General features: G+C 43.4%; 1 protein-coding gene and 1 long non-coding RNA gene across 8 annotated transcripts in view; one reads left to right on the top strand and one right to left on the bottom strand.

Annotated features, from left to right (window-relative positions):
• The first annotated feature begins 8,024 nt into the window (after positions 1 to 8,024).
• On the top strand, positions 8,025 to 27,347 carry Hao2 (hydroxyacid oxidase 2). 7 transcript variants are annotated; one of them, XM_041638191.1, is made up of 10 exons: positions 8,060 to 8,195; positions 12,207 to 12,346; positions 14,323 to 14,551; positions 15,174 to 15,312; positions 16,331 to 16,482; positions 17,400 to 17,683; positions 19,085 to 19,294; positions 25,147 to 25,305; positions 25,611 to 25,680; positions 26,950 to 27,347. In XM_041638191.1, exons 3-10 carry the CDS (start codon positions 14,512 to 14,514, stop codon positions 27,003 to 27,005), a joined length of 1,110 nt encoding a protein of 369 aa, XP_041494125.1. In that variant the 5' UTR covers positions 8,060 to 8,195; positions 12,207 to 12,346; positions 14,323 to 14,511; the 3' UTR covers positions 27,006 to 27,347. The 7 variants fall into 7 exon arrangements, with proteins under 7 accessions (XP_041494128.1, XP_041494125.1, XP_041494123.1 ...); XM_041638189.1 differs by having other exon boundaries at positions 8,077 to 8,138; XM_041638193.1 differs by having other exon boundaries at positions 8,077 to 8,138; positions 14,323 to 14,592.
• Positions 13,346 to 27,813, bottom strand: part of LOC121438018 — a 64,857-nt gene continuing 50,389 nt past the window's right edge. The window contains exon 4 of the long non-coding RNA XR_005973026.1: positions 13,346 to 13,533. This is a non-coding gene — a long non-coding RNA (uncharacterized LOC121438018). The remainder of the gene's footprint in view (positions 13,534 to 27,813) is intronic.

Below are 27,813 nucleotides of genomic sequence, written 5' to 3'. Positions count from 1 at the left end.
AGTTTGCCCTGTTGGTTTTTGGTCTTGCTTTGTGTTTGGATGGAAATTTCATCCCAGTCCCTAGCACCCACATATCCAAAGAGTCTGGAATGTTTGGATGAAATCCTTACCCCAGAACCTGGCTTCCATATGTCCAAAGAGTCTAGAATGTTTGGGTGGTACCTTCAACACTAACCCCCTCCCTGGAGTTGCCTCAGTCCAGACTCCAGTTCTGAGAAAGCCCTCCAAATGATGACCCCCTCTCCCAGAGATGCTCAAGACCACTCCCACAGGGTATTGAAACTGCCCCCCTCCCCCGGAGAACAGACTTGTGGTTTTCTGGTCTTCCTTTCCCATCTCCTCTCTAGGGGACTGGAAAACAATCCCGGAGTGTGGTATCCATTAAACCTGGGCTTTCTCTAATTCGCTTTGATTTGGTCTGATTTGGATTATTCTGTTGGTGGAGAGGCTTTTTTGGGTGTAGAAACTTTTCACTTTGGTCCAGTATTTCCTCACTATGCTCCTTCCCTGTGTTTTGGAATGGTAATGTGTATCCTGTGTCATTATATGTTAGAAGAATGTGATCTGATTTTTTATTTTGATTTTAAAGCTGATTACAGTTAAGAGATTGCCATGTGTGTCTCAGAAGAGACTTTGAACTTTGGACTTGGAAACAACTTTGAGACTGTGATAGACTACAAGGACTTTGGAAGTTGGACTGAATGCATTTTTGCTTTATGATATGGCTATAAGCCTTTGGGGGGGCAGGGAGCAGAATGTGGTAATTTGAAAGAAAATGGTCCCTAAAGAGAGTAGCACTATCAGGAGGTATGGCCTGTGGGAGGAAGCTGTCACTGTGGGAGTGGGCTTTGAGGTCTCTTTTGCTCAGCTTTCCCTCACTAAGACAGTCAGTTGACTTCCTGCTGCTTGCAAGCCAGTATGTATCTATAGCCACATCTGCCTGCAAGCCACCATGTCCCACCATGATAATGGACTGAACCTCTGATACTGTAAATGAGCCACCCCAATTAAATGTTTTCTTTATAAGAGTTGCCATGGTCATGGTGTCTATTCACAGCAATGAAAACCCTAACTAAGACAAGTCCTGAGCATATTCAGAGACATTTGGGAGAAAAACTAGATGCAGTGTTAAGGGATAGATGTGCACTTGGAGGCAGGCACTTTACAGAGCCAACACAGGCTTTGAATATCAAGTGGACTAATAGGCTTATGTTTGAACACTTGGTTCCAGTGGATGGCACTGTTTGGGAAAGTGGGGATGGATCATCTGGAATAAGGCACACAAAGTTACTGGGAGGGGCAACAGCTCTTCCACAGCTGCTTTGGTAAAGAGGCACACCAACTGAGTCTCAGAAACGGGTAGGAGGAGCAAGAAGAGCAAATAGAAGGCACAGAAACATGAAATCAATATGCTTTGGTGCAGATAGAGGCCAAAGTTACCCAGTCAATCACTAGCTCTTTTTTTCTTTTCTAAGAGAGAACCAACTTTATTTACATGTAGTGCATGCAGCATGGGACAGCTTCAGGGAACAGGAACTGAAACATTGGACCTTCAACAGAGGAGCAACTGATTGTGGAGAAATGACACAAGGGAAAGCAGCCCAGTTTCTCAGAGGCGAAGAGCTAACGAGGCAATGTCGGAGAGAGCCCCTGGTATCATTGCAGGGTTGCACCAAGGATCAATGAGATTGTACATCATCCTCTAGGGTGAAGGGAGAACTCAGACCTTTTATGAATGTAATAGATTACTGTCCTATCTTAGGCCAGGCCTTCTTAACCCCCCCCCCCACCAGTTAACCTCTCCCTCTAGAGAACCAGTGAACCAGAGAACAACCTTGGGTATATAGGTAAAAAACAAAAAAACAAAAAACAACCAGAAATACAAATCAAACACTTAATAAATCATAAAGTAATCTATTTTAGAACAATTCTTTGGGATACATATGGTTTTATTATTAACAATATGCTTGTTTAGCATATTACAAATTAAATTAAACCTTGAATATGTATTTTATAATGTGGGCTATAGAACATCATCAGAATTTTTCATGTTTGATAGCTATTTTGATTTTGTTATCATCAATGCTAAGATTAACATGGCATAAATACCTACTGTAACTTATTAGAAATATGTTTAGGGCCATTTCAGAAGTGGTTGGAAGTTCTCTCCTAATTTCTGGGCAGAATTTATTTTATGATTTTTATATTAAGCAAAACTCAAACAGGGTTTTTGTTTGTTTTTGAGACAAAGCCTCTCTTCATAGCCCTGGCTGTCCTGGAACTCACTATATAGACCAGGATGTCCTCTAACTCACTGAGATCTGTCTCCCTGCCTCTGTGTTTTGGGATTAAAAGTGTGTGACATCACTCTGCTAATCAACAGTTTTTACAATCAAGCATTCTAATCAAATGTGCTACTGAGTTGCCTTGTCCAGCCTGAATATGTATTGATAGAGATTTCTGTCCCACCTGGTCCCATAGCCAGTCAGTTCCAAAGAAACACACAGAGCCTTACATTAATTATAAACTGGTTGTCCTATTAGCTCAGGCTTCTTATTAATTCTTATAACTTACATTAGCCCATTATTCTTGTCTGTGTTAGCCGCGTGGCTTGGTACCTTTTATCAATGAGTCATTCTCATCTTGTTTCCTCTATGTCTGGGTGATGTCTGCAGACTGACCCTTTCCTCTTCCCAGAATTCTCCTGTTCTGGTGGCCATGCCTATACTTCCTGCCTGGCTACTGGCCAATCAGCATTTTATTAAAGTAATACAAGTGACAAATCTTTACAAGGTGTAAGACTATTGTCCCACAGCAAATATGAGGGCCTTTCTGTGCCTAGCCTTTTTACATGTTGTTACGTGTTTGTTGATATCTTTGGGAGACTTACTCTTTTCTAAAGGGAAACAGAGGAGTCATAGATCTGTGGAAGAGGGGAATTGAGGAAGTACTGGGAGGAGGGGAAGAAAGGGAGGTTATAGTCAGGATGTATTGTATGAGAGAAGAATAAAGAAAAAACAAGGTGTGATAGTCTTTATGATCACCAACAATAACATATGAAAACATTTCTTCGACTCCCTCAGTGATTATTCTACAGAGCAATTCACAGCAGGTTAAATACATCATACTTGGTCAAACGAACTTTCCTAAGGTAAGTGACACAGAAAATTTAGATTTAATGCCCTAGAGAATCCAGGATAATTATTCTGAAAAACCACTGTACTGTGGGTGTCTATTAAAGACAGGATGTCTGCTTTCAGTGCTTCCAAGATGAGTTTGAACTTCATCAGCAGCATCAATGTAAAATAAACACAGCAGGGTGTGTGTGTGTGTGTGTGTGTGTGTGTGGTGCAGAAAAGAACAAACCACTCCTTGTGCAACTAGGACAGCATCTACAGAAATGCAGACATGGAGTACAACTTGAACTGAAAATCCCACTTCTGATGAGCAGAATTGGCCCAAGGTGTTTCATTCCTAAGCTCTCCAAGGTGCTAATTTTCTAATTATACACACATGGGCTCCCTAATTATATGCACTGAGACAAGAACATCCTGATGGAAAGAGACCCAAACCCATCTTCCTTAACCCATAAAATTTTACAATTATCTCGTAAAAATTAAACAGACCTTTCCTCTGGGGTACCATCATTTCGATGCAGGACCACAGTGTGGAAACAGACACTACCCAATTTCCCAGACCTTTGTCCACAGCCAAGATGAAGATTTTTCTCAGTTGCCCAGCTTTCATAGCCACATGTGCCTCCAACCAACCCCTCCTTTAAAGATGTTCTTCAGTCTTCCAGAACTTTAACTGAAGGCATCTGGCATGCACCAAGATTTCTTTTAACCTGCCAGATCTCCGTGCTGTAGCTTCGGATTTATGCCGACCCCTCTGTGCATCTCCAGCATAGATCTGTCTCTATGACCCCAGATCCCTGCCCACAGAGAGAAGGGTCCGGCATGACTCATAATCCAGAGAAACTCTGGAACCAAATTTCAGAACAGCCACTAATTCAACCCAAGTTATTAGGAGTGCAGTCCGGCATCACGAAATGACTTCTCCCATCTCTTGGTGGCCTGCTTCTGTCAACAGAGTAAAGTCAAGCCAGGATAAAATACCACTGCCCACTGATTCTCCTGTTGGCAGGCAAAGTAGCCACAAGCCATGTGGGTGGCCAATTTTGTCACTGAAACAGGTTTGCCTCTTAGTAAGTACAAAGTCCGTAAGTTCAGCGAGGGCCACAGCATCCATAGGTGACTGAACCTCAGCCTATCCGTCTAGTTGCCAGCTGTACTAGCTCTCATTTAAGGCGCGTTTTCTGCTACCACACACAGGGCAGGCCCTTTACATATCCTCTCATTGCTGAGCTGTGAGGCAGTCTGCTGTCTCTGCATAGGATTCCCAGTACAAGGTGGCAGGGGTTAGGGGGAAGTACGCTGCTGCTTCTTAACGAAAGAACGTTCTTTCCTGCTCTAGGCATTGGCTCCTGACACTTGATTTGCATTTAGTTGAGTTTGATCCTGGATCCTCACAAACCTCTTGATAAACCCAAACTCACTCCAAAATGCCCATGGCTTTCACATCAATGGATTTGAGGAAGGCTCAATACGAGGTCCAGATGCTTCATTTCTTTCCAGACTGAACTGGCCTATGTAGTGAACTCAGCAGCAAGAGGACGATTTTGACTCTCTAAGATAAGGAGACATAGTGCGATCTATAACAAAAGTCATTGTCTATACCCAAGATCTCCAGCAGTCCCTCTCTAGCCTTTCTTCCCATATGTCCTTGTAGCTCATGCCATGCCTCTGGCCCTACCAATAACATAGCCACAGTTGAAGGTTCATAGTCCCTAATGGGATCAGAACTATGCAAACTTCTCTTGATGTGACTTAGCCCTATCCATGACTGATTGCCTTCAAAGGTCAAGTGTCACTCTAAGCCTCATGGTCTTAAGGCATGCACAACCAAGTCCAGGGTTCATCCTGACTTGCAAATCTATCTCAAACGAGACACACCACAGAACAGAAGCAGAAAGATCATGAGGACCAGACGGTCTCTCATCCATATTTATTGAACTGCCCAGGACTCCAGCATTTCATGATGGACAACTGCTTCCTGCCTGGGTCACAACTGCTTAGGATGCATCTCCTTCTCATCACTCAAACTACACAGGCACGTTGCTCAACAGGTAGTAATGGTTGCCTGGAAAAGAAAAATACCACTTCCCAGTTGCATCCTAAGCACACTCAAATCCTATTGACTCTGTCTGGAGAACCCAGATGGATCCAAGTCTGGCTTGTTTTGCCATGAACCAATTCTCTAGAACTTAAGAGGTGTTGTCAAGATGCCACCCCAAATGGCTCTACCTGTGATCTTATAGCTAGCCACTAAGATTAATTCCCTTAGGTGAGGGCAGGGGATACTGATATAAAATGTTCCATCTTGGAAGAAGGATGGTCCTTGGCTCAGTTCAATGATCTTATTCCTAAAGGATCTAGGATGGTAAATAGTTCAAATTTGGGAGTCTCCCATGAGAACTCCCTCTTCTCTATTTGCTACCAGTACTTACATACATTGCTCATTTGCTTCTTATGCCAGTTAGATTTTTGTCAACTTGACACAAGCTAGAGTCGTCAGAGAAGAGACTCAGTTAAGGAAACATCTCCATCAGGTTGGCCTCTAGGCAAGGCTGTGTGGCATTTTCTAGATGAATGACTGAGGTAGGAGGACCCAATCCCCTGAGGACAGATGGTTCTGTGCTGTATTCAAAAATCAGGGCAAGCAGGCCACGAGGAGCAAGCCAGTAAGCAGCACTTCTTTGTGGCTACTCCTTCAGGTCCTGTCTCCAGGTTCCTGCCTTAGCATCCCTCAGCTATGGATTAGAACTTGTGAAGCCAGAATGAACACTTTCCTCCCCTCAGCAGACAGAAAACAAACTAGGACCCTTCTCATCACAGTGCAAAAAATGTCGTGAAGAAATGAGACACAAAGAATTCAAGTGACGTGTAAAGGTCACTAAACATGTGATATAAATTGAAACTTAACAGTCATCTTCCCGGGCTGGAGAGAAGGCTCAGAGGTTGGAAGCGCTGGCTGCTCTTCCAGAGGTCCTGAGTTCAAGTCTCAGCAACCACATATATGGTGGCTCACAGTCACCTAGAATGAGATCTGGTGCCCTCTTCTGGCACGTAGGCATGCATGCAGGCAAAACACTCTACATAATAAATAAACCTTTTTATTTTTTTAAAAAAAAATCATCTTTCCATAAGCTGCTTTATGGAACAGAAGATTGGGTCCAAGATGTGACAGGAGATGTCAATCAAAACACTGCCTACAGTCCAGGTAATATCAGAGCCGACCACTGCTATACTCCAGAGCTCTTTACAAAAGGCTGAAATTGCTGCGGAAAAGAAATTCCCAGATTAACAGCAGGCTGCTTTGAAAGCATTTTTAAGATAGGATTGCCATCTAGTGGTCAGAAAGTTATCATTTCCCCCTCCAAGCAGATAAAGCAGAAAACAGGTAAAGAAGGGAAAGTTTGGGAAAGCCAGCAGGAAATGTTTCCTTTTCTCTCACACTGCAGAGGCAGAAGAGGGTCAGGTCTCACCGCCACGACCATCAGAAGATCTTGAAGCTTTGCTATGGCTGCGTGTGGGAGCAAGGTAGGTTTGGTGCCCAATTTTGCTTACTAGTGTTCGTATCCATCACTTTTTTCCCCCATTGCTATGATAAAATATCTGACAGAAACAATGTAAGGAGGGGAGGCTTTGTTTGAGGTCACTCCCTAAACAGGGTTACATTCCATTACAGTGGCAGCAGAAGGTGGTTGGTCATGCTGTATCCACAACCAGGAAACAAAATGGTGAATGCTGGTGTCTTCCCTCTCCCTCTCCCTCTCCCTCTCCCTCCCCCCCTCTCTCATTTGGTTTGGTTCTGTTCTTTTCTGCTCTCTTCTGTTTGAACAGGGCTTTACACTGTTGCTATACAAACCTTGACCTCACTATGCCTTCCAGGCTGGCCCTGAACTTCTGACAACCTACCTGCCTCGGCCACTGGATTACCTACATTGCAGGCAGGAGCCACTACATCCAACTTGTTTTCCCTGTTTGACTGAGTCTGGGGTCACAGATCTCCAGCCTTCTGGCCAGATCCATTCACGTCACTTAAGCTTCTGGGGAAGCATCCATATACACACACACCCAGAATGGCATTGCCCAGGTGACTCTAAATCCCATCAAGTTGAGGGTCAAGATTAATCTCAACACTGATAGACGATTATGAGCAGGTTAATTAACTTCCTCTATTGTTCTGAGAAATGGGGAAAACAACCACGTACCCGGTGAGGCAATCAAATAGAACATTTCATAGAATGTGTCTGGTATATTGTAACCACTTAAAATGGTACAAGCTCCCGTGACACAAAAACAGCTCATACAACTGGGGTAGAAGAAGCGAGGGAGGACCTGAGCAATCAATAAGTTAATAAATCTTGAAGCCTCCCCCCCACCAGGACTGTTCTGAGGGAATCAGCCTTTCTTTTCTGAATATAGTGTCATTTCCTCTTCCAATCTGTCACCCTGCTTCACTGAGTCATGTTGTCCGCACGTGAGTCTGCCCTGTCTGCTGCATTAATTTGATCCTCTGGTTCAGTATGTAGAGCTTAACACTGTTCTTCCGTTGCTTCGTCCTGGATCCTCACTATCTTCCTGCCCATGGGAAGCTATTATCTGCTCTCCTATCTGCCTACCATCTCCCAGGCAGAGGCCTTCTTTCCCCAGTGCAGGTTTTTTTTAAAGCCTCTCCCTGTAATCACCCTTATCTTTCCACTAACCATCTCTGAACAGGTGCTTGAAGGCAAACAAGCAAACTTTATCTCAAACACATTTCAGGATCCTTGTAATGCTAGTAAACAACTAGTTTGGGGAGCAAACATTACAAAACCACTCGAGATCACGTCAAAGTCAACTTTGACCTGGACTAGTTATTTAGTACTTCCCTGATAACTGTTTCACCAAAAGGTTAATATTTATCCTTGAATATCCTTTATCCCTGCACTGGGCAGTGAGCCACCATACCAGGCTCTGCATGGCTACCTCTCCATACCGCTATTCCTGGTTATTGGAAGACCTTAGGATCAGGTTTGTCTTGGGTTATTGTCTATGTGCTTGGAATCTGGGGAGAAGACAGCATAGCAGGTGAGATTCTACCTAGGGTTGGCATTTGCGGGAGGCATATTGAGAACTTGGCAATGAGCGGAACATGGAGATAGGTGGCAGGGGTCCCTTCAGGCATTGCCAGAGTAAGCTGTAGCATCAAAGAGTCTGTGGGCAGAAAAGGTTCAGTCTGGTTAATTTAAACTTGGAGATGGTAGAATGTGTATGTACCCTAGGGACAAATCAATCAAAATATGTTCACGTAAAAGGGTTCTGATAACCCATAAGGTCCTTGTCCTTAGATGTGCTTAGGACATGGAACATTGGCCACACAGTGACAAGACTAGCTTGTTTGGATTGCACTTATCTCCCAAATAAATCTACAGATCAATCTGGGAAGAACTGGAAAGAACAGGAACCAAGACAGGGTGCTATTGGCATATAGATAGCCAATAGTTGAATGGAATTGATGACTCGGGGAACAAATCAAAAGGAAAGGGGGTTTTTGTGTTCTTCTGTATTTCCCAGAATACAATCTCCCAAAGCCTTTACTGGGAACCAGTGTGTAATTCTGTATTTTACTAAATCCTTTTGCTCTCACGAGCACCCTGAGGTAGATATTGATGTCCTGATTTTATACCTCAGTAACTACCAGAACTTGTACAAATGATAGTGGCCATCACCCGAGGTCCCATTTGAGAAGCAATGGAGATTTCCCCCACATGTCCAGTAGCTTCCCCTCGGAAAGAACTCATATTAATCTCTAAACTGAGATGAAATACTGACTCCCATCTTCAACCTTGACTATAAATGTCTTGAGAGTTGAGACAGAAAAACTACAGTTTTTCAATTTAATTCCCAGTACTTAGGACAGCTCTTAGATATCTAGTTTAAAGCTTGCTGCTATTATAAAAATATGTTCTGAAACATCAGTGAAGTAACACGAAAATGTGTATGTACAAATAACACATATTTGTTCGTTTAAAATTATCTAACATACAAGGTTGCCCCTTTCCAAATAGAGATTTGGAAACCCAAATCTCTGCCTTTATCTCAAAGCTGTGGCTTTGGAAGATGGGGCCTCTTCTTGGCTGTCTAGCAGCAGAAAAGAAGTGTACTGAATCTTACCAGAGACCTAGCACAAGTCATGCCCACACCAAGCCTGTTTGGCAGAGCTAGCCATACAATCCCAACTATTCTTAAACAACTGGGAAATGTTACTAATCTAGGGAGCAATAAATGATACAGATACGCTAGTGGAATATTAGTGGATGCATTATAGGACACCCTGGGGGTGAATGTCAGATCTAAAAATAAAGTTCACTTGTACCTCGTTCATAGTCTGAAGGTCATTTTGTACATTGTGGTTTGACCTGCATGTCACTGTATGACATCGGGAATGGAACGGCATTGTGTTGGCTGTCAGTTTTAGGTTTTGGAGCATTTGGGATTTCTAACTCCTCCATCTATGATGAAGAGAAACCATTTGTGTAACTTATGTCTGTTTGCACACCCTATCCTGAGCAAATAGAGGCCAGACAGTGATCTCATGGGATCACTGAGGACACCTCTCCCAGTGGCTTGAGTTTGTAAGAATTGACCAAGTTCACCACATGCTAAACAGCAGGTGCCCTGTTTCCTCCATTTGCTGGTCCATGTGGCTTCAAGGACAAGAGGAGAAAGTCAGTTTTTGAGATCTACAATTAAACTCTTACATCATGCTGTATCGTGAGCATCAAATGCTGTGACATGCGGAAGAAGGTTTTGTAAGGTGTTGAGATGGATCTGGATGAGTGTTTTTGTTTAGTTGGTATCTTGGCAACTTGTTTGCTTATCTAGTAGCTTCTACTTCCTGGTAGAGTTGTGATGTTGCCAGTCGAAGTGAGATGCTGTGTTTGACTATGACATTTCAAATATCTAATCAGTGAGTTACATAAAGTGTACACAAAGCATATGTGTACAAACCTTCACTATAAAGCACTTTTGGCAACAGACATTTTCTGCTTTTCATAGTGATCAGCAGCCAGGAACTGAAGTAAGAACAAGATGCTAGATGTGTGGTTCTGAATGAAGTCTTTTGCTCTTTCTCTCACTTGCAAAATGGAGGATAATAATATTTTCTTTTGAGAATAGCAAAAAGTATTGAAACACCAGTGAATATTAGCTACTCACACAGTGTGCTGAGTGTCATGGAGCGCTAAGCAAACCACTGCAATGTATTGTCAACATCATCATTGTTGTTGTTGTTGTTGTTGCTATTGTAAGGAAACCATCATGATGTTCCAAACACGCACAATAAAATTCTCTCATTGCTTAACTGAATCAGGAAATCCCCTCAACATCCTAAACACGCTATCTGTGTCTCTAATACCTATAGGAAGCAAACAGTTAACAGCATACCTGGACATCAACGCTCTACTTGGGAGATATTCCTTTGGAGCTAAGAACATATTTTCCCCTAGAGAAAATGATATTAAAATAGTGATTGGATTCTAAGTGACAGAAAACACCCACTTGATTAGCAAAATTTCTGAAAATGGGCATAGTCGCAATACAAAATGCTGCAAAGCAAGGTTGTTATGTTGGTAATCATTATTCAACATGGGAAACTATAAAAATTATTTTATACATAATTTATTTTATTTCTCATGAACACCACAGAGGGAAGGAGAAGTTAACAGAAAGGTAAGTAAGGACTGCCAAGATGCTCCTGAGAGAGTGTTCTAGGGCTCTGGGTTGAGCGTGTCCCAGAGTTGTGATATGCATGCCCCTAGAGCTGCACACAAGCATGAATCAGTGAGTTCGTTGCACCAGTGCAGAGAGAATTCAGAAACACCCAGCTAGCACACTCTCCGAGGCAGCACATGGTCACAGGACAAGAAAGGAAGTGACGTGACAGAGAAGGTGTACAAGACAATGAGCGTGGTTGAGGGTCACTGGGGCGAAGGGGAGAAAGTACCGTCTTATAAAACAAATGAGCATCATGGCCTGAGAGGGTCCTGTGCCTTTAACATGAGGGCCCGGAGATTCGACCAGAACTGCTTCTATGCTCTCTGAAACCGCTGACTTAATGGATACCTCTGTATCCTCATTCTCAAACAAATGTGACATTCTGTTTCTCAAAGCCCCCCTATGCTGGAACACCCCTTCACTGTTACTACTCTGAGGGCAGACCTGTTATTTATCCAGTCCTTCTCCTGTAAGTTACTCTCCTGTTTTCTTGTTCTGAGGCTTCCCCTGCCTAGTCCCAGGACTATTATCCCTTGTGATCTTGTGACCCATGCTGTTTCCCCAAGGGATCAAGCCCTCAGTCATAGGGCCCTTGTACTGAAAGCTTGCAGAGCCCCATTCTGCTATCTTCTCCCTAAATAACTCAGCCATGAATTTATTGCTGCTCTTTTCTAAGATAACTGCTGTGGATAAAGGCTTTGAAGATCACCCTGCCTTTTGCAACATCTATCCTTGAGGTTGGGACAGAGTTTTAGCCAACCTTGGACCCTATAATCTTCCAAACTGCAGCCTTGATTTTATCTTTGACATTCTAAATCTTGGCCTAAATTCTAAATTCCAAGAGACCAGGCCAAAGGACCTTGAAGGACAGTTCCTGAATTACCAAAGAAGCCTTCAGTGAGGTAAACTGTTCCCCTCCACTCTCTCACCCCTTGTCTCTCAGTACCCTCATGATTCTAATCTTGTTCCCCACAGAGAACCCCAGAGTTTTCCATCCAAATGCAAAATCTGACACTCCGCAGTCTCTCAAGTAACAGCAACTCATAAAATCTTTATAAAATCTTCAGAGGCATTGTCTAGGATGATTGACTCAGTTCTCAGAGGCAAAAGACGCATGGTCTAGGGTATGGACTCAGCTCCCATTATCACCCTAACAAAACAAGGTCTTCCTCCTCAGGAGAGTCAGCTCAGTTGGCATCTTGGGTCAGGGATCAGAGTTTGAACATCAAACCAAGCAGCAGGTACCCTGAACATCCTTGCTCGTGGATTCCCATGTCGTCACTCATTTCTGAACTGTTTCTCTCCAATTTTCAACCCTGAAAGAGCTTGAAGAAGCTCCAGGAGATAAAGTCCCTGAAACAACTCACGTGCTGTAAGAGCTGTGTGCGAAGGCTTTCCTTGTGCCCAGCCTGCTTCTCAGGACAAGAGAGTGGAAAAGAACAGAAGCGAAGCTTGCGAATGAGGTACAGGAAATGCACATGGAGGAATCACTAGGTGACTAGAACCCTCCCTTCAGCTTCTGGTTTCAGCTCGGGTGGGAAGCAGATTGCAACATGCAGAAACATCACAAGAAGTGCCTTCTCAAGTTCGGGAAATGCTTTGGATGGCACAGTATGCCAGATCCCCTTCAACTGTAACCCTCCCATTGTTCTTTTAATAAGAATAATGAACTCGGCACTCTACCAATCTTGACATATGCCATAAAATGGAAAATGAATAATTGTATCTTTATACCTCCAACATTTTCTTAAATGTAATTTAACATGTAATTTATTTTAGACTAAATTCATATTTTAAACTACTATAATGACAATGTTGCTCTTTACTGTTGAATTGGAAGAGAGCATCTCTCTTTGGGGGACTAGCAGGAGATACAGTTCCCAAGTCATTCCCTGCACTACTGTACTGTCTAATCATCCACAAGTTTCCTATTTTCTGAGCCTCAGTCTGTCTGAATCAAAAAGAAAGAGATTAATAGCCCCTTAGCTTTGATGCTCCTGTCTCCTCAACAGAGATGCTGACAGCTCGTAGTAGGCAGAAAGATCAGAAGGGTGTGTGAAAGCAGACAGCTTCGCTGACACTGAAGGATGCTGAGACTAATATGTCATTGTCAAACAGTTTTCAAGTTCCATAATCACCGTACTATAGACAGGTAACAGAACTGCTTCTCTTGGATTATACTCCAGCTCTGTGCAGTTTCTATGCTAGATATGTTTACAAGAACACGGCCATGGGCATTTAATGTGTAAGATGCCAACCGTCAAAATCTGCTGAAATTTTACACCTCCCCCCCCATCAAAGCAGAGACATGGCTCACAGACGGATTCTAAATTGAGGTAATTTTCAGTCTACACAGTAATTCGGCGCCGTACTTTCCTAAAGCCAAGAGGTACAGTACGTAGATGAGTGGATTCACCAGGAGAATTCACAGAACTCAGCATAGAGTTGAGGATTTGGGTTGTTTTAGTGAAAAGAAGCAAAGGGAAGTTAGGACAGGGAAAGGTCTGGAAAAAAAAAATAAAACAAGTATAAAGATCCAAAAGGTGCATTGAATCCTCTAATGCCAGGATGAGATGCGCTCGGGATCAGCCTACAGGTTCGTGTTGGGAGCTGGTCATATGATCACCTTCCGTTCCAAAGTCCTAGGTTCCTAGTAGGAAAGCAGGTGTTTAGCATAAATCATTGTAAAAACAGTTCAGACACACTAAATCTCTCTTATCAGGCCTTGCTGATATAGAAGCTTCTAGCTAGCCATAAACCAAGACCTAACCTTGAAAGCAGGTCTTCTGAGCAATGGCATTCTAGGGGGCTGCTGTCTTCACTTTTCTATGCACGCAGAATTACGAACAAGAAAATGCAAGATAGTTGGGTGTTAATGAGTAATTCATCGGCCTAGGGTTTCTGGACTGTTTTTGTATGTTCGTTTGATACATCAGTGAGTGAGGTAGGTAGGGCTGAGTTAACCGTGGCTGCTGAATTTTGTCGGATTAACTCGTATTAAGTAACTTCCCACCCATCCACTGACAAGGTCAGCTATGCAAAGCTCTCTGAAGGCCAGCGCCTCTTCCTAACCCCCATCTAAAGCTTCCACGTCCCTGAGACCCTGGTCTTTGTCACAAAACTTCTCTTCAGCCCCTTAGGTAGGAATTAGGCGGTACTTTACCAGGCTTTTTCCTCACTCCAATTGCCCTCAGGCCAGTTCTGCCTCATTTCAACCCAAGCCAAGGTATTCAGCACCCCACATTTTCATCTGCCTTTTTGGTCCTTTGCCATTCTGGTTGAAGAGTGAGTTTCTGAGAAGTATACCTTTCCCCTCAGCCTATAACTTAAAAGTCCTTTGGTTTCTTCTTTTAGGCTTGGGGTAATTTTTACACTGTTGTGTCCCACACTAGGGTTGGCTAGAGCTTTAAAGTTTGCCTTTCCCCTCCTTTCCTTCTAGAATCTTCTCACATGAGAGCCCTGGATGCTGCGACCAACCCCAGAGTCTCAGCATCTAAGCAGCTATTGATCTCACTGTCCTTGATCCTATTGGAGAAGTTACTGGCGCCCCTTAAACTCTGTACTCTCCGCCCCTCCTGTGTGTTTGTATCAGAAGTACCATGTACTGTTTGCAGGGTTCAGATCATGGATGGCAATAAATGGAAACAAAATGTCTCCTTGGCAAAGAGGTAGAAGGTGGTGACACTTTGGCAACTTCCTAATCACCCAGGCAAGAAGTAACCCGAGTCAATTGTTTTCATTACGTTGTCCACACCTTGTGTAATTCAGATATCCTGGGATTCCTGGAAGTTCTCACTTGATATCAGCTCAAACGGGAGTTTTCGAACAGTGATGTGAATGCCAAACAAAAGCAAGGCCACTGAGATGTGAAGCTAATCAGGCTGTTAGGAGGCAGTTCCTGGTCAGGGCAAGTGAGGTGAAATGGGCACCTGGAGACACCAGGAGTGCGAAGAAACTTCCATTTCAGGAAGACCCCAGCTACCTGGAAGGAGATGAGGAGGCATGAGACTCTTGGAGGAGGGTGGTAATCTCTTAAGACGTGGGACAATCTTAATACAATCTCCGTGTCAGCCATGGTAGACATTTAGAATAAGGAATAACCCGGTGTTGGCAGTGGCCCTGAGAGCATAGAGGTCTTCCGGTTGGGGGGTCAGCAGTAAAGACATACAGTTAGAGAAGACCAAAATACAGATGTTACATCTAGACAGCTTCACACTCTGATCCCCCTTTAGCCTCCCTTTCATGACCAAAGTGTTCTCACTGGCTTTGTTCGGGTTTTGTCTTTTGAAGGTCCGGAAATGTCTTTCGTGTGCTTGGCAGACTTTAAGGCACACGCACGTGAGCAGCTGGCGAAGTCATCGTGGGACTTTATTGAAGGAGCAGCTGACGAGGGCATCACATGCAAGGACAACATCGCCGCATTTAGAAGGTTTTTCCTTTGCCCTTTCTGTTGTCACCCTAATGTGCTTTGCTGGAGAGCTCCTTAGATGGTGACCACTCCAGTGTCTGCCTTTAGCAACACAGCGTATACAGGAACTCGGCTGGCTTCTGTGCTGGTTTATTGTGGCGTGGGGATGAGGCATAGGGAGCGGGGGCGGGGGGAGATGTTTTGTGGAGAGAATCTGTCTTACAGCTAGGGGAAGTGAGTTATCAGTTTTCTGCATGCCAGCAGCTTTGTGACATGTCAAAATGGAGCAAGACCTGCCAGCGTGCCCAGCAGGGAAACCTACATATAGTTCCAGCACTCTCGAGCTCCTAAAACCTCCCCACCATGGAGGATGAAAATGAGAAAGATGGAAAAGGTCTCAAGTTTGGAGAAAATAAGATCAAGGGGTGTCTAGGGATGATGGAAGATTGCTTCCGGTGAGAACTGGACATGCAAACCAAGAGCAGGAACGTGTGTCAATGGACAATAGCTAAAGCCAAGTTTCCATTTGCCCTAAAACAATGTTTTAGGTGTCATTTGTGAATTAGTCTACCTTCCCTAAAGCAGTATATAAGTCAAATGAATTAGTTGTGGGGCGGCAGGGTGGGGGGATGATAACATGATTGTTTTCTAGGATTTGGATGCTTTTAATTGCCTTGTGATGCCTAAAATTCCTCCCCTCCTTTTCTTTCCCTGTCTAGTCTTTGCTGATAAAGACTAAATTAAGTATCTAAGCACTGAGTGGCAACCCAGCCACAGAAACAGGACTCTTAACAGAGCAAGACAGGCTAAGGGGGACTCTGGTTCAATGGCAGTTCAGGAGTTACCGAGTCAATGTGGGGGAAATGGTTGCTTGGCAATTAGTCTCCTCCTGAGCCTACACCGGCTTATTCAAAACCAGCCCACTGATCCCACCAAGATCTAAGCTCCAAGTCTGCTTAGGCCTGCATTGGGAATCAGGGTCCCAGCTGCAGAAAACATCAGCATGCTAGAGAATAATCCACTGCATTGTCTGGTGCAGAATCCGCCTCCGCCCCCGATACCTGAGAGATGTGTCAATGGTGGACACCAGGACCATAATCCAAGGGCAGGAGATCCAGGCTCCCATCTGCATCTCTCCCACAGCTTTTCACTCCATTGCCTGGCCAGATGGAGAGAGGAGCACAGCCAGAGGTAGGAATCATCCCATAGGAAGGCTTCCTTTCCAGGAGGCCACAGGAGGCCACAAGAGACTGGGGGGTGGGAGGACTCACCCAGAAGAAGTGTCAGGGAGCATCAAAACTTCTTACAAAAAGGCCTTAGGGGCATCAATCTTGTTGGAATTAAGTGGGAAATGTCTTTGATCCCAGCTCTTGGGAGTAAGAAACAGGAGAATCTCTGTGAGTTCAAGGCCAGCCTAGTCTACAGAGTGAGCCAAAGCTACACAAAGAAACCCTGTCTTCAAAAAAAAGGGGGGGGGTATCAAAGGGATTGCTTAAGCCATTATATAACATTGCATATAGATTGTAAAAATACATGCATTGTCATTAATTTTTGATTAGACCAAATTCTCTAGCCAGTGATATACCTTCATAGTAAGATTACCCTGCTGGGGAGACACCTGGAAATGAAGGCAGTGGGAAGTGAGAAAGAATAATTCAGTAGCCATGATGTGTATTAATACCTTTCCATTTGACAAATAAAGCCACATAGAAGAGGAGGAGTGGGGCTGAGTCTTCTTCCTCTCAGATAGGCGAGTCTTCCACTACAAAGCATGGGATTTCACAATTGAGCATCTTCCAGGTCTAAATCGCCTCCCTTCCACGAAGGGATTCCTAGGAGGTTTGCTTTTCTGCTTGAAGGGTATAACACACCAAGGGCAGCTCTGGGGGATTCATTGACTTCTCCTGCTAGAAAATTCTCATTATTATAAACAAGATTTAAAGAGCAGCCTATGCAGAAGAGAACACAACACCAGGCCTCTCCATTGACCCAAACCCTGTGAGGAAGTAGAATGAACGGGGCAGTCTCTCCACTCACAGGGAAATCTGGCCAGAGGCTAGTTCAGACAACTCTGCTTTCCAAACTGGGTCCCACCCCCTGCTTTGCAGCTGCTCAGGAAGCCAACATCTGCTACGTCACCAGCACTTATGCCAGCTGTCCCCTGGAAGACATTGTTGCAGCTGCCCCTAGAGGCCTCCGATGGTTCCAACTCTACGTACAGTCAGATTGGGAGCTCAACAAACAGCTGATTCGGAGAGCAGAAGCCCTGGGTTTCAAAGCTTTGGTGATCACTGTAGATGTACCAGTAGGCGCCAAAAGGCGACAGGACATAAGAAACCAACTCAATTTAGTGGCAAACTTAATGCGGATGGACCTCCGATCACCTGAAGAGGTGAGAAAGCCATCAGACCCGGAGGGCATTACTTCTAAGCAGTGTTTACAATAAGAAGAACCCCTTATTGTCCCTCCCTTTTCTTCCTCCTCCTTCCCTCGCTCCTTCCTTCCCTCACCATCTCTTCCTTTCTCCCTCCTGCCTTCTTTTCCATGAATATTTTCCCCTACCTGCCTTGTTATGGGGGAGCAAGAGGGGAGCAGTTAGAGACTTGGTACCTGGTTTTAGCTGCCCACAGCTTCCAGGCAGAATTGAAGACCAAATGCGCATCTCTGAAGCTGTTCAGGCTGCGATCAGAGACTTCAACTAGGCCTGATGTTGGGAGATTGGTGTGTGTGTGTGGGGGGGGGGGGTTCTTAGAGAGTTGTGCAGGAACTGGAGAGCACACTAAAGTAGTCATCTAAGATTTTCTATTTCTTGTCAGAAAGTGTTTGTTTGGCACGGAATAGACAGACAAACCGACTCTCGGGAGAGGACCCCCGCGGCACAGGTTCACAGCTAGCTTAGTCCAGACAGCTGGGACCCCAATCTGCTGCCTTGAAAACTTCCAACTCCTCCAGAAGCATTAGGGCACTGCAGCACGTGTTTTGGAAGCCTCTCAATTAAGGACGACAAGGGACACTTCCTTCGTTACGTCCTAACTATCGAAAAGGATGTCATGCCCTTGAGAGTGAAAATCAGGGCCACAGCGATAAGGGCCTTTTCAGCCTGTGGGCAGCTCTGATTCCTCTGGGTGTCCTTGGATCAAGAGACACGTCAAAACTTAAGGAAATCTGCTGCATGCCGAGAGCCAAGGCCAGATAAAAGGCAATGCCTAGTTTAAGCTTCTTATTGCTTTGGTTTTATTAGTTTTCTTAGCTCAACCATAAAATGTCAAAGTCTCTTGGCAGTGGTGGTGCACACCTTGAACCCCAGCACTCAGGAGGAGAGATGGGCAGATCTATGTAATTTTGAGGCCAGCCTGGTCTACAAAGCAAGTTCCAGGATAGCCAGAGTTGTTACGTGAGAAACCTGTCTCAAAAAAAAAAAAAGAAAAAAAAAGAAAGAAAGAAAGAAAAGAAAGAAAATCTCAAAATGACCCATACTGTTTTTCTTTCTTATCCATCTCCCATACTAAACTCCACACCCTTTTAAAGTATAGATTTGTCTTATCTGTCATTGTGTCTCCAAATCCTGGAATAATCATCAAGCAAAGACATTGATTAACGGTCAGTGAACACGTCATTGAAGCAGAATTTCTTCATACAACTTTTGTGAGAAGAAGGAGCTAGAACCAGAGCTGGGTAGCTTTGCTCAGGTCTCACAGCTTACAAATAATATTGCTCCAAGTGCACTCATCTTCTGAGTGGCTCTGGTGGTGTGATCATTTGGGACTAATATTCACCTTACTGTTCCCTACAGAGAAGTTCCACGCTTCCTGCCCCTACATCTTTGCCAAGTACATCTTTCTGCTGGAATGACCTCTCCTCGATTCAGAGTATAACTCGATTGCCCATTATCCTTAAGGGGATTTTAACGAAAGAGGATGCAGAGTTAGCAGTGAAATACAACGTCCAAGGCATCATTGTTTCCAACCACGGTGGCAGGCAGCTTGACGAGGTTCCTGCTTCAGTAAGTAGGGTGATTTCCGAGGGGTGTGTCTGAATGCTCTGTGCATGGCTACACCAAAGCCCCCTACTAAATCTGCTGCACATTGTCCCCCTTATCAGGGCTAGTACCTATACATTTGAAGGATGGTGAATAACTAATAACAGCCTAAGGTACACATGACTATTTTTGTAAATTGTATGTGTCACATACCTAAATTCTGTGACACAGCTGCAAAATAGATATATCCTAATTTTACAGTTAGGATACAGGAATTTACAGACATCAGCTAACGTGTAAAGTTCACAGTAGCGAATGAGATGTTCCAAAGGCATTGAGGCCCCTGTCATCGGCCAGCAGTGATCCGATTAAAACGGATGTTTCTTCATGGATTTTTAGAAATCTCAAGACATCCTGTCTGACACAGTGCAGGAAGGAGCAGCACCTCACGTGGACACAAAAGTGTTTTCCAACATGGATCTGAAATGTACTGATTCACTAGTGCATAGCACATGGACGAATCCTTTATGCAAATCTCTAGCAGCTTACACTGGCCCGCAAATGTGCTCGAGAGAGAGAAAATGAGAAAAGGGAAATAGGGAAGGAGTCTTTAAATGGAGAGCAGCTGTTAATTTGTCTTGGAAGATCTATTTACACTCTTTTCCCCAAAAGCACTTCTCATTCAAAAGAAAGAAAACTTTTTCCTCCCCAATTCCTTGTATCTCTTATAAAAACATCCATGAACAAAAAGAAATAATTTTTTTTAAAAAAAACACCCCTATCAAGATATCTTTCATTGCTCTCCCACTCCATCCCTCCCCCAACCAACCATCCCATTCCCACATCTTCTTATCTCCTGTCCTTTTCCTTTGCCTCCACCCCAGTCCCCAGTGTACCCAGGAGATCTCATCTCTTTCCCCCTCCCAGGACGATCAGTGTGTCCCTCTTAGGGTTTACCTTGTTATGTAGCTTCTCTGGAGCTGTGGATTGTGGTCTGGTTATCTTTTGATTTACATCTAGTATCCACTTATGAGTGAGTACATACCATATTTGTTCTTCTGGGCCTAGGTTACATCAATCATGGTGATTTTTTTTTCTAGTTCTATCCATTGCCTGAAAATTTCATATTGTCATTGTTTTTAGCAGCTGAATAATAATCCTTTGTGTAAATGTATCACATTTTCTTTATCCATTCTCTGGTTGAGGGGCATCTAGGTTGTTTTCAGGTTCTGGTTATTACGAATAATGCTGCTATGAACATAGTTGAGCAAGTGTCATTGTAATATGATTGAGCATCCTTTGGCAATATGCCCAAGTAAGGAATTTCTGGGTCTTGAGGTAGATTGATTCCCAATTTTCTGAGAAACTGCCACACTGATTTCCAAAGTGGCTGTACAAGTTTGGACTCCCACCAGCAGAGGAGGAGTGTTACCCTAACCCCACATCCTCTCCAGCATAAACTGTCCTCAGTGTTTTTGATCTTAGCCATTCTGACAAGTGTAAGACAATATCTCAGAGTCATTTTGATTTGCATTTCCCTGGTAAGGATGCTGAACAGTTTCTTAAATGTCTTTCAGCCATTTGAGATCCTTCTATGTTGGGAGCCACCTTTTTGGGGTGACTTCTGCCGTGATCCTAGCCGCAGCTGGTTGGTATGTTCCAGGGTAGGAGCTTGAGGATAAGAAATGTTAGATGAGAGGAAGGGAGATAAGAAAGAAACACAAAGGCCAGCGTCAGGAGGGTTACTCGGTGAACACTGAACTCAGGGAATACTCGCCTCATTTACCCACATGCTTGTAATACGTCACTCCAAAATGGGAGTAGGGGAGGCAACAAGCTTCATGACCATGAAGCAAGGAAAAGCCTTGAATTCACCAACCTTTGGTCCAGGTGGAGCAGATCTACTTCAACACTCAAAGTACTAATTAGCCACACCCTAGGCCCGAATCACTTGTCTGTAGCCACACCTGTTGTTAATAACGTTGAGAGAGCGAAAATCAGTTCCAATCTTTTACTTTCAGACAAGGTGGAATCAGCTCGCGGTTTTGGGTCTCCACACTTCTGCTGAGATTTCTCTGTTTCGGTCTGTACTCTGCTTTTAAATAGGATTATTTGGTATTTTGATGTCTAGTTTCTTGAGTTCTTTATGTATTTTGGAGATCAACCCTCTGTCAGGTTGAGGAGAGGATGGGGGGAGGGTGGGCTGGGGTGATGAGAGGGAGGGAGGCATTGTGGTTGGTATATAAAATTGATAAAAAAAATTAGGAAAAATAAGTAGATGCATGACCATTGATACAGTGTGAGGAAGGATAGACTGGAATTTGATTTCTTAAATTGGTGCTAGTCTGGTTTTCTCTCTGGAAAAGCAGAATTGAATCAAAATTAAAATGGCTCTAAAGTTATATGCAGAAAATAAATAAAACTAAAGAAATGTTAGTTGAAACTGTTGTAAATCTACATGAGCGTAAGGAATAGAATTTCAAATTCTACTTCAAATGGAATTTATAGTAGTTTCATCAAGTGACTTTCACTTTCTTCTCTTCATAGGCTTTGTTTCCAGTAAAATAAAAATATAAACACACAAAAAATAGAAATAATAAAATATCTAATAAAAATAGATCTTTTGCTTTAAAATATGTATACATATTAATATGTTTCATAATTTCCTTCTATTCAGTTGCCCATTGTATTCGGCATGTACTTCTATTCATGTCTCTCTTCTTTTTAATGTTGTGTCATGAATGGACAATTTATATAATCAACCCCTTATAGTTGAACATCTGCATTGATTCCAGTATTTCCTACTTTGTTTCTTTTGGTTTGGTTTGTTTGTTGTTTGACTGAGATAGGGTTGCACCATGTAGCCCATATTAGCTTTGGATTCTCTGTCTTCCCACCTCTGTTTCCTGAGTGTGGGAATTACAGGCATGCACCACTATATCTGACATCAATTTTAAAAATATTCTAAACAATACATCAAACACACTTAAAACCTGAAGTGTGTCCTTGATTAATTCTTTAGAAGATATATTCTAAGACTGGGGATCCCAAAGCTGCTCTAGCTGGACTCTGGGACTTGTGGAGCCGAGTGACTTTAGCTGCCCATCACTCCTTCCCTAGCAGGCTCTACCTATTGAGAACAGTAGGATGCCAGGCCTGTGTCGAGAAAGGCTCACACTGCTGGGCCTCTCAGTGAAGCTGATAGTCAGGAGAAGATGAAGGGAGCAGGGGACTGGAAATGGGCCCTTCACTTCCAGGATCTGGCGTGCAAATCTGGCCCAGTGGCTGAGTGAATAGAGCTTCATTGTTAATAATGGGTGGGTTTGGTGTCTGCTTTTTCCGATTTCTCCTCATATATTGACTTTCAATTAGCAAAGCGTTTGACGCAACTAAGCAAGCCAAAACCTCAGTGGAGATTGCCTTGAGATAACACTCCTCTCTTTGAGCAGTGACTCAAGCCAAGAGTGCTGAGCCAACAAGGAGATCAGATTAAGGACCAGAATGTAGCTTTGGATTTCAACCTTATCAACACTTCTGTCTCATCAATAAGCCTGAGCAAGGCCCCTCACAATTGCATCTTCAAAAGAAAATACTTCAAAGAGATGAGTAAGCCTGTTCTGTGAGTCTCTGTAGAACACACCGTCCTTGTCCCAAACATTTGAGACAAATCTCAAATGGCTGAAAGACACATAAGGAAATGCTCAACATCCTTATCCATCAGAGAAATGCAAATCAAAACACCTCTGAGGTTCCATCCTACGTCTGTCAGAATGGCCAAGATCAAAAGCATAGATGACAGCTTATGCTGGAGAAGATGTGGGGTAAAGGGAACACTTCTGCATTGCTGGTGGGAATGCAAACTGGTACAGCTGCTTTGGAAATCAGTATGGCAATTTCTCAGAAAATTAGGAAATAATCTACCTCAAACCCAGCAATACTACTGTTGGATATATACCCAAAAGATGTTCAATCATACCACAAGGACATGTGCTCAACTAAGTTCATAACAGCATTATTTGTAATACCCAGAACATGAAAACAACCTAGATGCCCCTCAACCAAAGAATGAATGAAGAAATTGTGGTACATTTACACAATGGAGTACTACATAGCAGTAAAATAATAATGGCATCTTGAGATTTTCAGGCAAATGGATGGATCTAGAAAAAACCATATTGAGTGTAGTAACCCAGACCCAGAAAGACAAATGTAATATGTATTCACTAATAAGTGACTTTTAGACATAAAGCAAAGAAGAACCAGCCTACAATTCACAACCCCAGAGAACCTAGACAACAAAGAGGACCCTAAGAGAGACATACATGGATCTAATCTACATGGGAAGTAGAAAAAGACAAGATCTCCTAAGTAAATAGGGAACCTGGCAGTCACAGGAGAGAGTAGAAGGGGAGAGGAGAGGAAGAGAGGGGAGTGGAGGAAAATGTATAGCTCAATAAAAACAATAAAGAAAAATAAACCCTTTCCTCCCCCCACCAAAAAAAAATAAAAAAGAAAACACAGTCTTTGTGCTTCCTCTTGGAATCAAGACACAGCATTTTCAGAGGAATTCAGTAAATGGCCTGTTCTAACTTATTAAAAATGGACTATTCTAAACCCTAGGCTAAAACCAATTTCTACTGTTATTATTTCATGTATTTGCTTTTTAATTTAGTTTTTACATTTATTTATTTGTTTAGTGTGTATTTGCTCATCTGTGTATATGTGTGTGTATGTGTGTATGTTCACCTGTGTCTGTGTGTGCATGCTCACCTTTGTGTATGTGTGTTTATGTGTGTATGCTCACCTGTGTGTATATGTGTATGTGTGTGTGGGCTCACCTGTGTGTATGTGTGGGTGTGTGCATGCTCACCTGTGTGTATATATGTATGTGTGTGCGTGCTCACCTGTGTCTCTGTGTGTGCACGCATGCTCATCTGTGTCTCTCTGTGTGTGTATGTGTGTGCATGCTCACCTGTGTGTATGTGTGGGTGTGTGCATGCTCACCTGTGTGTGTGTGTGTCTGTGTGTACATGCTCACCTGTGTCTATGTATGTTATGTAGCCCAGGCTGACCCTGAATTCCTGGTTCTCTTCGCCTCTGCTTCCTGAGTTCTGGGCTTCCAGGCACTATCTCTCTTGGCTTGCGCTCTACTTCTCAATTACTATCAGCTGCTCTGCTGCGGAGGTCTAGAGGAGATTTTATAAATACATTTACTTCCTTTTCTACAGCACCATAAAAATATTCCAGATCATACTTGGACATGAGTTTTCTCAAGTTATTACATAGGTCTAACATACATCCTGTGTTCCCTCCATACCAACATCAAAGTACAAAGTTCTTTCATTCATTTTTTTTAATTATGTCTCTACTCAGACTTGGGCAGTTTTTGATGGCTTCCTTTCATAGGGTCAGGGTCTGGTCATATTTATTCTTCTTAAAAAAAAATAAAAAGACTACTTGGGGTCAAAGCAGCAGAGGACATCTCTGACTTTGACATCTTAGAAACAGAGATGAGAGAAGGGATCTGAAGGACAACAGGTTCCCTAGGGCCAAGTGAATCCCATGACTGGGAAGACGACCCCCGAATATATAATCAGGAACCAAGCAAATTGTCCAACTTGGAGAGGATTGCCTGAAGTCAGAAGCAAGACTGGAGGGGAGATGAAAACGGCTGCAGGGACAGTGAGCGGGACTCTCGTCTGGTCCTCAGGAGGCTCCAGGCCTCGGGAGACTGCAAGCACAGTTGGAGAAAACAGTGAAGGACTTAGAGTTTGCTCGGATGGCCTGGTCCTCTTCTACTTTGGGAGGACATTCATCTCACGATGCCACGAGAAGCTAAGCAGAATCACCTGAACCCGTGTGTCTTTCTTTCTCAGATCGATGCCCTGACGGAAGTGGTGGCTGCTGTCAAAGGGAGAGTTGAAGTATACATGGATGGTGGGGTTCGAACCGGCAATGATGTGCTGAAGGCGTTGGCCCTTGGGGCTAAGTGCATTTTTCTCGGAAGACCAATCCTTTGGGGCCTTACCTACAAGGTAGGATTGCTAGCAAGAGATTCTGTACTTGGCATTCATTCCCACGGGTTTCTGCAACCCAACTTCCAGTGAAGACGCTTGCAAAAGAGTTTCCGGTAGCCTCCCCTTCAGGCCTCTGCAGTATTGCACAGACTTCACCATCCTTCACCCTTCCTTTCCTGCTTTGTTTTCTTTTAGTCGCTACATCATTCTGCTTTCATTGATTCTATCCTCTCTGCAACAGTACTGACCATACACACAGTTTGCCACCAACAGGCGGTCAGAATGTTCTATCAAAGCTCTGTCTCTCCCCTCCTACTTTTTAGGGTGAACATGGTGTTCGGGAAGTCTTAAATATTTTAAAAGCAGAGTTCCACACTTCCATGGCCCTTTCAGGTATGTATTCTGTTCGTTGCCCATTGCTCTCCATTCAGAGCTTCGGGTGGCTGGCTTACAGACGGAAGCTGAAATCCTTCACTCTGCTTAACCCTGCTTTGGTTCTGTAGTTGTCTTGAAGGAAGAACAGGGTAGAAATTGGTAAAAAATTGGAGGGTGCTTTCTGGGAATGGAAACACTGTGCTGGTCTGTAGGTCATGGTCAGTTGCTAAAGTAGTTCCCTCTGTGGCTGTCTAAGGCTCTCACCCCTGGTGTGAAAGTCAACCATTTCCTGACATCTTTTAGGAAAAGTATCTCTCTGTGGGTACATTTTTGTGGCACATAATGTGGAGGTGAAGGTGGCTACATCAAGTTCAGTACCACACAGCCTCTTCCTGAATTCTCTCAGGCTTGCCATCACCAAGGACTGCTTGATGCCCTTTCTCGCAGCTCCCCAAACCACCATGCTGGCCCTGCTGTCTAGATTTTTTCTCAATCCCCATGTGGAAGCCGGCTCTAGTCTTCATGGTACATATTAATTAAGATCTTCCAATAAAGAACGCTCTTTCCTTGGCAGAAACTTCCCTAGGAGGCAATTGGTATATAGGGTACTCACCCGAACTGCTACAATACCCTTGAGTCTATTCTTCCTCCCAGACTAGTACATACTGCCTAAGTATACCCACCTTTAGAACTGAGCTAAAGACCAAAGACGGCTAGTGCATGCTGTTAGGTTTTTGGTGCTAAAATAGAGATTGTGTGTGTGTGTGTGTGTGTATGTGTGTGTATGTGTATATGTGTGTGTATGTGTGTAGTCATCTTATGTTTTGATCTGGTTATGTGTAAACTGTGAGCAACTTGAGATCATTGATTCCCACTGCAACCATACAATGAGAATTCCAGTATTTATTCAATATGAATAACACTTTAGCAAGGTAAGCACAGAGATTAAAGTCTTGTAGCTGCTGCATATCCCATTCCTATGGAGAAAGAGAAATGAGGTGTGACAGAGAGAGGAACACAGATACACAGGCACACATGCATGCACACAGACACACGTGGGGGAGACAGAGACAGTGAGAGAGATCCGGAGACACACACACACACACACACACACACACACACACACACAGGGGAGAGAGGATGTGCAGGAGCAGGCGTGAAGGCAGCTGCTTCTCTCCAGCTCCTCTGTGGAACGTACATCCAGGCCATCAGATCTGCATCTAGGGACCTCTCCCCACTAAGCCCGCTCAGCTGCCTGGCAGCAGGCTCACTACGTGATTCTTTCAGGCTGCCGGTCAGTCGCCGAGATCAGTCCAGACCTGATTCACTTTTCCAGATTATAAAGAACTACTGAGTTGCCTACAAGGGGAAGACAAGACCTTGACGTGATATGCAAGGCTTTTCTTCTTCGGCCCTATCCAATCTAGGAATTTGAGCCCTGTATCCTCAAAAATATAGAGGAATGGAGAAAAGAAAACTAACAGCTCTCACCATAGTGTATGTGGATGAAGGAATAACATTTAATGTTCTGTAGGATACCTACAGTTGACAACAATTAATTGACTGTGTAAAATAGCCATGTAACAGCAAGAAAGGAGATAGTTAAGTCTAATGTGACATACCAATTATCTTCATCTGATTATTATGTACATTATACATTATTAAAATGCTATGTTGTACCATAATTGTGTGCAATTACTATGTATCAATTAAAATAACAATATATGTTCAAAAAGAAATGGGACAGGGTTATCCTGATGTCGTTTTACTCATTTCATCCTGCAAGATATATTGGGAATTTTTAAACTTTAATTCATATAGTCAAGCCTGAAACATAAAACAGCAGAGACCAAATGAATGTTTGAATTATTCAAGGTTCTGACACAGGATATTATGGAAATTTTATGAACTATTTCCTAATGTCCACTCTAGTTAGTAACTGGCCTCCAAAAAAAAAATAGCAAAAGGAAGATTTTGAAATTCATTTTTCAAGACTCTGTGACTAAATTAAAATGAACTATTACAGTCTTTCACCAATATCTTTATTCTGGCCATATTAATTTTGTCAAATGAATGTACACCTTTTCAATAAAGTGTATAGACATAAGATAATTGCAAAGATTAAAATCTGCTACCCAAACTCACACATAA

The sequence above is a fragment of the Microtus oregoni genome, unplaced genomic scaffold, assembly GCF_018167655.1.
Source record: "Microtus oregoni isolate MIOR12 unplaced genomic scaffold, Mior012 000054F_ref0000373, whole genome shotgun sequence".
Taxonomy (NCBI): Eukaryota; Metazoa; Chordata; class Mammalia; order Rodentia; family Cricetidae; genus Microtus; species Microtus oregoni.
This window is presented reverse-complemented; position numbering and strand designations above follow the sequence as displayed.